This window comes from Orycteropus afer, unplaced genomic scaffold (assembly GCF_000298275.1).
Source record: "Orycteropus afer afer isolate SDZICR_OR568_19922 unplaced genomic scaffold, OryAfe1.0 scaffold00275, whole genome shotgun sequence".
NCBI classification, from domain to species: domain Eukaryota; kingdom Metazoa; phylum Chordata; class Mammalia; order Tubulidentata; family Orycteropodidae; genus Orycteropus; species Orycteropus afer.
In genome coordinates, this window is record NW_006921862.1 from 3,384,587 (window position 1) to 3,396,191 (window position 11,605).

The window sequence follows — 11,605 nt, forward strand, 5'->3', positions numbered from 1 at the left end:
CACTATGCTACCAGAGCTCCCAACTACCTCATAGGGAGCTGAATACCCAGGGGTCCTGAGGTCAATATATATGAATTACCAAACACGCTCATTGCCCCCATATCCACATCAAGGTTGAACACCTACCTGACTGACTCACCCGCCTGTTGCTTCCACCTCATTTCCCTCAAGCTCGAGCCTCAAAACATCTCTATTTTTCACTCAGTAACAGGCTATAATTTCTCTCTACTTCTGGCGAACACCTTGGAAGTCAATGATTGGAAAGACATTTCAGATGTCAATCCAAAATTCAAGCCATGCTGAGGAAACGAATGTCAGGATCACGCTGTTACTAAATTATTCCTCTTTAGAAGCTGCAGCCTTCCATCACGTCTACCTTCCAGCTAAGTCAGAAATTCTCTTCCTTATTATTTTCTCTGCTCTATAACTTTCTAAATTTGACCAAAAATATACATGAAATTCTCCCCCTTATAATTATGAAAGAATTAGCAATACATCCTCCTAGGAATAGAAAGGAAAAAAATCTCTCTATGTGCCTAACTCATATTCTTCCTTTTGGCCAAAGGTTAAATTACAGTACATATTGTTTCCCATGTGGAATTTGGAATTGAAAAGGAAATTAAATTCAATACAGCAGGAGAGTAAAATACGGTCAAACAATAAAAGGTTTTAAAGTCTGGCAGACCTGCATTCAAGCTCTGTTGTTAGATGTCATCAAGTCAATTCTGATGCATGGTTGACCCCACATGACAGAGTGGAGCTATCCCATAGGGTTCTCCTAGGCTGTCATCTTTACTGGAGCAATTTGCCAGGTCTTTTTCCTGCAGAGACACTGGGTGGATTAGAATCACCAATATTTTGATTAGCAGCAGAGTGCTTAATGGGAGCTCTGGTGATGTAGTGCCTAAGGCATTTGACTGCTAACCAGAAGGCTGGTGGTTCAAACCCACCAGCCGCTCTTCAGAAGAAACGTTGGGCTTCAGTAGCGATACTGCTCAGAAACCCAAGGAGGGGTCACTGTGAGTCGGATCCAAATCGACAGCAGTGAGTTTGGTTTTGACTTGGTTTAGAGTGCTTAATCATTGCACCATGGTGCTCTTTATTCAAGTTTTAAAACCACAAAACCAAACCCATTGCTGTTGACCTGATCCAACTCATAGTGACCCTATAGGATGGAGTAGAACTGCCCACAAAGGGTAGTAAATCTTTATGGAAGCAGACTGCCACATCTCTCTCCCAGGGAACAGCTGGTGAGTTCCAACTGCCAACCTTTTCGGTTAGCAGCCAAGTGCTTTAACCACTGCACCACATTAATCCAAACTCAACTACTTACAAATTTCATGACTTAAAGTAAGTCAGCATAAGTCCTCTGGGCCTCAGCCTTCACATACATAAGAATATTACTTAACTTCCAAGGCTTTTGTGAGCCTTAAACTTATATAATTGCCTAAGGTAGTGCAGATGCCAAAGTACATTTAAATTTTCAGATCTGTTTCACTCTTAATTTTTGTGATTCAGTAACTCTTAAATGTAACTTATTTTACTATAAATTGGAAGAATGGTGAGCTGGCTATTTATAATCAAAGCTATTTTCCAGAGAGGGCTCATCTTGATAAACAAAAGGCTCTTTTGTCTGAGCATACAAATAGTTTTGGTTAACAAATTTAGGAATAATAGATAAGGAGAGCCAAGTTGGATGTTTTGGGAATTCTGAGGAAAAGAAGGAGAGAAAGAGAGGCTCTTGGAATAAGCGAGCAAAAAAGAGACTGAATAAAACAGAATGAGACCAGAAGCTTCATTTTGTCAAGGCTGTGAAAGGACATTTTAAGATCAAAGCTGCCAACGGATATGCTTAAATGTGCTTGCTCCATTACAATAGAAACCCTTCCTCTATTTTCTCTGCAAATCCTTAACTATATGGCCTAGTAGATTTTGTGTAGAAATCGAGGAACAGGATTCATTCTCTTAGTGTGTGTGACAGAAATAGTACACAAAATGCAAAAGCTTGGAGATGGACCGGATCCTGAGACCAGAAGCAAAATTTGAAAGTCAGGCAGGACCAACGTTGGCAAGATGCTAGTGGAGGGATGTAAATTGGTACAACCATTTTGGAAATGCTACTTAGTAAAGTTTAAAATATACGTAATCTATAGGTCAATAGTTCAAGTTCTAGGACCTGGAGAAACTCTAGCCCTTTAGTATTGGGCCTCGGGCACAAAAATGTTCACAGCATATTCATAAGAAAAAAACTGAAAGCAGCCCAAATAATCAATATTAATCAAATGAATAAATTATGGTCCATTTATAGAACAGTACATATTACTGCATAAATAAGCCATCTGGATCAGTATGAACAAACCTCAAAATCATAATTTCAAGTGAGGAAAAAAAAATCATAGAAGACTACATGCTATATGGTTCTATATATATAAATTGCAAACACAAGCAAACTAAACCAAAGAATTTTTTGTTTAGTGACAAACACATATGAAATAAACTTATATAGAAAAATAAGTGATCCATAGAAAATGTAAGAGACTAATTGCCTAGGGGATGGAAGAGGGATGTGATCAGAAGGGGCGCATAAGCAATATTCTATTTCTTAAGGTAGGTGGTGGGAATATACGGATACTTGTTGTATTACTTTTGTCCACTTATACGAAATATCTGGGATTTGTAAGTGTATGGAGACCAAAGTTTATTAGTGGCTATCAGAGAGCTCTGGCAGTGTAGTGCCTAAGGCACTGGACTGCTAACCAGAGGGCTGGTGATTCAAACCCACCAGCCACTCCTCGGAAGGAAGATGGGGCAATCTACTTCTGTAGTGACACCACCTTGGAAAGCAAGGAGGGGTCGCCATGAGTTGGGTCCGACTCGATGGCACATAACAACAACAACAATCAGGGGTGGGAAGGAGGGAGGAAGGAGAGGGAGTTCATTACTAGGAGACAAAGAAATTTTGTTAAGAGCGATGGAAAAATTTGGAAACAGATAATGGATGGTTGCACAGCAAAATGAATATAATTAATGTCACTAGATTGTACATATGAGGAATATTGAAATGGCAAATACTTTGTTACATATGTATTTGTCGGCGGTGGTGTTAGTTGCCATTGAGTCATTTCCAACTCACAGAAACCCCATGTGTTAGAAAGTAGAACTGCTCCGTTGGGTTTTCTTCGTTGTAATCTTAATGGAAGCTGATCACCAGGCTTTTTTCTTCAATGGCACCATTGGGTGGATTCGAACCACCAACCTTTAGGTTAGCAGTAAAGTGCAAACTGTTGCACCACCCAAGGGCTTTTCACACATATATTTACCATGATATATTTTTTTTTCTGTAAATTATATGTATGTTATCCACACTCACTTGTATATATGAAATGCTTCACAATTTCAAAATAAAAGCTGAACACATGGATGTCCTAAAGTTTCATCATAAGAAGTCATGGCCAAAGCCCTGAGTTTCAGCATTCATACAGGAACACATAATAAGATTCTAGGTCCCCATGGATCACAGAGTTGAACATGAAGTATTTCATCTAATTGTGATCTAATTGTCATCATTGCCCAGTACCCAAGTTAAAGTATACCTGTTCTTTTTAAGCCCATATGAAACACTTAAAAAAACTGACTGTATGTTAGACTATATTAGGTTATAAATTCTCAACAAATACCAAAAAATCAACATCACATAAATAATGATTTCTGACAATTCACAAATTAGAACTAAATTAAATCAATTTAATTAAGTACCTGGAATGTATAGGAAAGGACATTTCCACTCAGTCTGTAGAAATCTCTTCCATCTCCACTAAACACTTTTCTGCATTGACCACCAAAACTTTTAGTGTTGATGACTCTGTTCCTAAATTGGCCAGTGAGAACATTATAACTGTTTTAAGAAGAAAAGACAGTTAGAAACCAGAAATAGCACTTGCTGGAGAAGGCATCATTAGAGAACTCTAGAAGTTCTTGAAATAAATTATATTTAAGCACTTAATTTGAGAGAGCTCAAATTAAGACAAGAGAGTCCTAGTGTACCCTATGCATTATCCAACTTCCCTTGCTTGTTATAATAGATACTACTAGGAGCTCTGGTAGCATAGTGCCTAAGGCACTTGACTGCTAACCAGAAGGCTGGTGGTTCAAACCCACCAGCCACACCTTGGAAGGAAGGTTGGGCAATCTACTTCTGTAGTGATGCCACCTCGGAAACCCAAGGGGCGGTCCCTATGAGTTGGGTCCGACTCAACAGCACATAGTGACAACAATAGCTGGGAAAATCCAACATCCTTTCAGCCTAAGAACATATTTACGAAGCACACAGCCCCATCATATCTATGACAAGAGTTTGTTTTGAACTGAATCTACAGATAAAACCATACAATTAAGGCTACTCTTGAGGAGAGAAGCCTCCCTACCACGAATTTCAACTAAGTGCTTCTTGGCATACTGAATGGCATACTCTTAGAGTAACTTTATCCTGTTTCTCTGTCAGTAAATTTTAAAATATTATAGAAAAAATGGCACCTAAACATTGCTTGAGAGCCCTGGTAGCATAGTGTCTAAGGCATTTGACTGCTAACCAGAAGGCTGGCTGTTCAAACCCACCAGCCACTCCTCGGAAGGAAGGTTGGGCAATCTACTTCTGTAGTGATACTGTCTCAGAAACTCAAGGAGGGGTCGCTATGAGTCGGGTCCGACTCGACGGCACATAACAACAACAACAACAAACATTGCTTTGAAATGTACTTATTTTTAAACCCCTAGAAACTTTACTTGGGTCAGATGACCCCTAAACATTACTCAGAATTCTTTTTGAAAAGACAAACACGGGATTTTCCAACTTTTCTTGGAAATGAAAGTCCCCAGCTGGTTTTAGCAATCTCTTTTCAGTCTGTTTATTACAGCACACCATTTCTCTCTTCTTTCTCACTCTGCTCTCACTCACTTGTCTTTTCATTCTCTTCATTACTTCATTCTCTTCATTAATGAGTACTCCCACATGAAGAATCAGTCCCTTCTCTCCCTCTCTCACCTGTTTCTCTCTCTCTCTTTTTCTTCTTTTATCCCATTGCCAAAGAGGCAGGGAGGTGGCATCTTCTGACCTCCTCTAACCCCACAAGAGGAAGACAGAATCACCATCAATAACCTAAGGTCTATTCTTGTGAGCCCAGACATGCTGCCTCCCTCCAGCCCTTTCACCAACCAATACACCAACCATTCCTCCCACAGCACCCACCACCTCTCTGCTAGGTTCAATAATTCATTGCAGTGGCCACACAGAACTCACAGATTATGGGGTTTATTAACAAAGGAACAGGCTACAATTCAAGTTCAGGAACACGATCAGTCTCTCTCAGCCTGCCGTCTCTCAGCCGACAGTCTCTCTAGGTGTTTCTCAGCAGTGCATGTCTCTCATGTCTCTCTCTCAGCAATGCATGTCTCTCGTGTCTGTCTCTCAGACATGTGTGTCTCTCCTGTCTCTCAGCCAGCAGTGAGAGATTTCTTCTGCCTCCAGGAGGGCTCCTTTTGAGCCTGGCAGAGTGGTCAAACTAACCAATCATAACATCAGAATTCTAAACACATGAGAGAGAGCAAACTTCCCAGAACATTGTTTTGTGCCACTTGCACCAGAAATACCCCAGATGGATAACTTTAACAACCAGGAGCTTCTCAGTTGCTCAGGTGAATTCCACCATGGAGTTTACAAAGACTTATGGCTAGAAAAGCCATACCAGGTAATTTACTACACCGCACCTATCATGAATTGAATTGTGTCCCAAAATAAGTATTAGAATCCTAATCCTTATACCTGTAGATGTAATCCCTTTTGGGAATACAATTTTCTTTGTTATGTTTTTGAGGCTGTATCAATGTAGGGTATATCCTAAACCTAATCACTACTGAGTTATTAAAAAAAATAAATAAAGCAAACTAGACACAGGAGCAAGCACAAATGGGGGAAGATAGATGTCACATGAAGATCACCAGATCACCCAGTAACCAAGGAACACCCAGGCTCCAAAAGCTAAAACAAGTATCTTCTTCCAGAGGCAACAGAGAGAGAACCTTCCCCTATCACAGTTACCCTGAAAGCAGATGTCCAGCCTCCTAAACTTGAGAAAATGTACTTCTCTCTGTGGTGTTTGTGTTATAGCAGTACTAGCAAACCAATTAGCACTCCACCAAACCCCAGAGTGACCAACAGTACTGATTTGCCTAAGACCGAGGATTTTACTTGGATGCAGGACTTTTAGTGTTAAAACCAGGTCCAAACCAAAACCAAACTCACTACTGTAAGTCCGATCCACCTCATAGCAATTCCACCTTGGGTTTCTCAGAAGTAGATTGCCTTACCTTCCTTCTGAGGAGTGACTGATGGGTTTGAACTGCCAGCCTTCTGGTTAGCAGTCAAATGCCTTAGGCACTATGCCACCAGAGCTCCCAAAACCAAGTCAGTGTGAAATAACTGGCATATCTTACCAGATATGTTTACACATGTACCTCTTACTACTTATAAAAATTTGTTTCAGGATGTGGCAAAGAGCTCTGAGCTAATGGTGATTTGCTTTTAAACTTTCCATGCCATACCATAAAAAAAAAATTAAAAAGAAGCAAAATGAAAGACTGCATTTTGTAGCTGCCCAGCACCTTACCCATTTCCGGTAAGTTCTACATTTGGAGGAGGTTTATCAATGTCACAGGAAGGTCTGCTTTCTGACTCTTCACATCTGTCTTCATCAGAGCTATCTTCTTCACAGTCAGAGTCTCCATTGCAAACCAAAGATTTACTGATGCAGTGACCTGAACACAAGAAAATGAAACAGGGAGGAAAGGATTAATCTACCAGGATTAAGAAGGCTCCTCTCCCACCTGCCACCGTTGCCCTAATAGTCTAATTTGACCCACCCACTCCCATTGAGTTGATTCTGACTTGTAGTGATCCCACAGGACAGAGTAGAACTGCCCCCATAGAGTTTCGAAGCCTGTAAATCTTTACAGAAGCAGACTGCCTCATCTTTCTCCTGCGGAGTGGCTGGTGGGTTTGAACCACCAAACTTTTGGTTAGCAACCAAATGCCTTAACCACTGTGCCATCAGAGCTTGAGATAATTTCTCAGGGTGTCCAGGTGAGGCAGCACACAGAATTGATTCTCTCCTTGGCAAGACACAAAATTGAAAATAGAACTTGAATTCAAAATCCCGGTTTCTTCACCCATAATCAAGTGGTTATTCTGAATCCTCTAAAATCATGTAAAGCCACCTACTGGGAAAATAGATTGTCTTCCTGCTCTTCAATTTTCAATTTATTTCTGTAATCTCAGACTGAGATGCCAAAGTACTGTTTTTCTTGGTGATTTAGATTTGGAAATTTTGAGAGCATGGGAACTGGGCCAAAATGTTAAAACACAACATTTCTTTAGCACCTACTCTGTATAAGGGGGGAGCTCTGGTGGTGCTGTGTTTAAAGCACTAGGTTGCTAATCATAAAGGTCAGTGGTTCAAACCCACCCTGCAGGAGAAAGATGAGGCAGTCTGCTTCTGTAAAGATTTATAGCCTCGGAAACCGTCTGGGGCAGCTCCACTCTGTCCTAAAGGGGGGCTATGAGTGAAGATTAACTTGGTGCCAGTGGGTGGTTCTGGGTAAGGCACTCTTTTGAATGTCAGGGTACAAATATGAATAAACTGGGTCAAGCTTCATGTACCTTACAGTCTAATAGGAAAGAGTATGAAGACATAGACGACTATAATTCAGCACCATGATTGTTATGACACACATAGGCCCAGGGAACCAAAGGAGCACAGAAGGAGGACACTAGATGTTTTAGCCCCTGTCTATCTCCCTAGCAACCTCTCCAGTCATTTTTCTCCTAATATCCTATGCCTTAGCCACTGGGCCACTGGCATGCCACCTGTACTTACAGTCCTCTCTGATAGAAAGGTTTTCCCTATCTTTCTTCTATTTGTCCCTCAAAAAATCAAATTAAACATTATCTTCACACAGTCAGTACCTACCCTATCATCCCTACCCCACAAACTAGAGTGCATGTCCTTCTTATGACTTTATAGTATGCTCTGCACACAACTATCAGAGCAAGCAGCCCACTAAACTGCCACTCAATTCAATGCAGCAAACATTTATTAAGAGTCTAGTATTTACCAGGAACTCCAGATGCATAAATGAAAAAAAATCATCTATGTCATCAAGGAGTTCTCAGTCTACCAATAGAGACATGAAGGCTAACAAATTAGTCTAGCTTACAGGGTGGTAGAAGGTACATAAGAAACATAGAGAAGTGAAGTGTTAATTAGCTCTTTAAAGTGGGGGTTTATGGAAGGCTTCCCACAGGAGGCACCATGTGATTTGAGTTTGAAAGTAAAATAGGAGTTTGGCAGTGTCATAGAGCAAGATCAGGAAGTTAAAAATGAAAGTAAAGAGTTTTATTGAAGGAACAGCCACAGTTGCAGCTAGGGAAATACTTTACAAAGTAAAATGCTTCAAGAAGTTGCAGGCAATATTTATATAGCTAAACCAGGAACTAATAACTAATATTCTAATTGGTTTGTAGTGATGGATGTCAGTTAAAGGTTGGACAAAGCAAAGAGTGATTATTAACATTACTGCTTACATAAATACAACTGGAATATATTGACCGGCAAAAAAAGACACAATTACAAAAGGCAGCAGACTGCCACAGGTCATGACAGGATAGGGCCTGTTCCTGTAGTCAGATCACAAACAGGTTTGCTAGATATAGATTAACTATCTTAAGACATAGGTTTTCCTGAGATTGTAAAGTGCAGGCATCTCTTCAGAGTATCACACATAAATCAAAGTGCCTTGTATTAACATGGTAAGCAAGATGAAAATATCTTGCTTAAGGTGACATATTTCTTAAGAACATCCTCCATAAGGGAGTTTTCGGATAATCATTTGTGTCCCAACCAGCTCTAGGAACACATCTGCAAGAAGAATGTGGCCTTGACCACAGAGAAAAAACATTTCTGTAGTTACACTCAGTTAGAAGTAGAAATTTAGGTTAGAAGTGAATAGAGTTTGCTGGTCCAGAGAAGGGAGCGCTCTGGTGGTGCAGTGCCTGAGGCACTTGACTGCTAACCAGAATGCTAGAAGTTCAAACGCACCAGCCACTCCTCAGAAGGAAGGTTGGGCAATCTACTTCCTTAGTGATACCACCTCGGAAACCCAAGGAGGGGTCACCACGAATCGGATCAGACTGGATGGCAGTGCCTGCTGTGACTGCTGCGACCCAGAGAAGACAAGACGGCATTAGAGCCTGGACCCAATGTTAGCCATTTTATTTTGATCAAATGCCTTATTTTATAATTCCTCCTCAACGGATAATGTTGGAGAGTCATTCCACCACAGAGAGTACTCATTTATATTCACTTCTATCCATAACACTGTAACATTGTTCAGGACTGTACATGTCATTTCTGCATTCACAACCTTCATCATTTTATCTGGGACATAGCAAGGATAATAAATGTTTGCTCAAGTTTTTTGAATCAATCTGACTACATAAATGCAACAGACAATAGATTAATTGATATTAATGTCAAAACTATGTTTTAAACAAACTGTAGATAGAGATGACCTGTATTGCTCCTCGATAAGCTAATAATTTGTTTTCTTGTAAATATAACAATAAATTGAGCAGTAAAATTGCTTTTGTTCAATCCCAGGGTTCATTCCAGACCTCTCATCTTCACCAAAAGTGATGTCAGAAATTGTTGGGTCTGTCAATAATCATGGGTCAATTTAAAGAGGCCAGAGTTCCACTTCGATTACCAGGTGCCTCTCCTCGTATGTGAAAGAATGATAAATGAACGTGTGTTAATATGGCAACAAAAATCTTGCTGATACTTGGGGAAAATTAATTTATAGGCCAATATAACTGCAGTAAAATTCAACAAGTATGTATTGAGCAAGTTCTCAAATAGCTTTTGAATTTACAATCTGCATTCTGAGACTGTGGGAACAAATTACCTGAAAAACACCTGAAACGCTCTCCACATCCCTCTTCTATTGGGCATCCTTGGGTAGGTTCACAGGATTGCCTTTGAAAAGCACTTCCACCGCAGGATTGGCCCCCATACTGACCATAAACAGCAACCGACCGCCTGCGAGTCTAATCATAAAACAGGTCATCCTTTTAGGTATTTCCAGCTCCTTTTATCTGAGAGAAATTAATGCAATCGGAGAAACAATGTCCGGGAATTTGTTCTGAAATAAAACCTCCAAAATCAATGAAGCCACAGACCCACTTGTCCTTGAATTCAGCTACGGTTAGGTGATTATTTATAGAGAGCTCCCAGCTATATATTTACTCTCAGGGTTGAGTGGGAAAAAAATAATAAATTAGAGAATCTTTTAAGAAGTGACCTGGAAGAGTCAAGCCTAGGTGGGTAGACATATAAGTAAATAGATTACAACACAGAATGATTATTTTTGTCAAAGCTGTGTACCAAGAGCTAATCGGAAAGGTAAAATCAATGATTCCAAAGAGAGTGTAAGCATCCTGGGAAGTGGAATAGGTTGAAGTTAGGGAAATCTTTAGAAAGATGATGACATTTGATTTGAGCTGAACTTAAGTCTTCTTCAGGAAGACAAGACAAGGAAGAGTACTCAGGAGAAATATGCTAATATGGAAGTCAAGTGTGCAAAACAGAAACCTAAGTAGTCCAAAGATGAAGCTACATCTTCAATGGAATTTTACCAGACAATCAAAAACACTGGTCTCTGAAATGAAACAGTTAAAAAAAATTAAAACTAAAAAAACACTGAACTCTGAAATGGGAAATATGTCAAAAACATGCTTCTGAGAGAAAAGGATTATTGGAAAATCAAGGAAATGATCAGACCAAATGAGAAACTTACAACTAAAATTCATTTATTCTCATTCAATATGAAAGCATGTATCTAACGTTGAAACAAACAAACAAAAAAGATCTACCAAATCTTTTTCTTTCCCAAGGTAATCAAAGTGCATCTTTTAGGCCTTGATCTGTACTCGCCTCTCCCCTACTAAGAAAAATGAAACAAATCTAAGATTCCAGATGATTTAAACTTTGAGCAGAAACCAAAGGAAGACTACATATGATAGACAATCAATGAGGAATTTATTCGTCCACATGCCCCCCCCCCCACCGTCTGGAGCCCTCAGGTCCAGTGACTCACTCTCCAGGTCCTTAGTTGTGGCTAAGAAGTTATCCTAACTTTGTCCCCTGTTAGCTCTATACTGCATGTGGACATTTTTCTAGCACATACTAAGAGCATGTAGGAAGTATGGTTGTGGGTATATCCTCATTTACCTACCCATACCCGATACCTGGCAAGTTTCAGAGTCTCTTCTGTCATCCATTTTGGTCTTCTCTTCTTTTCTCATCTTTCTAGTGATCTCTTGCTTTCTTCATGAATAATGTTCTTGATATCCTCCCACAATTCTTCTGGTTTTCGGTCGTTGGTGTTCAATGCATCAAATCTATTCTTTAAATTATCTCTAAATTCAGGAGGGAGATATTCAAGATTATATTTTGGCTCTCTTGGACTTGTTTTAATTGTCTTTAACTTCAAGTTG

At 39.9% G+C, this 11,605-nt stretch overlaps 1 protein-coding gene across 1 annotated transcript in view; it reads right to left on the reverse strand.

The window, feature by feature from the left end:
• The window catches only part of C7 (complement C7), a 94,510-nt gene that overhangs the window by 64,143 nt on the left and 18,762 nt on the right, over positions 1-11,605 (reverse strand). Inside the window, exons 4-6 of the mRNA XM_007950535.1 lie at positions 10,015-10,156; positions 6,663-6,810; positions 3,757-3,895 (exon numbers count right to left, since the gene is read on the reverse strand). Coding sequence (XP_007948726.1) covers positions 3,757-3,895; positions 6,663-6,810; positions 10,015-10,156 — 429 coding nt within the window. The remainder of the gene's footprint in view (positions 1-3,756; positions 3,896-6,662; positions 6,811-10,014; positions 10,157-11,605) is intronic.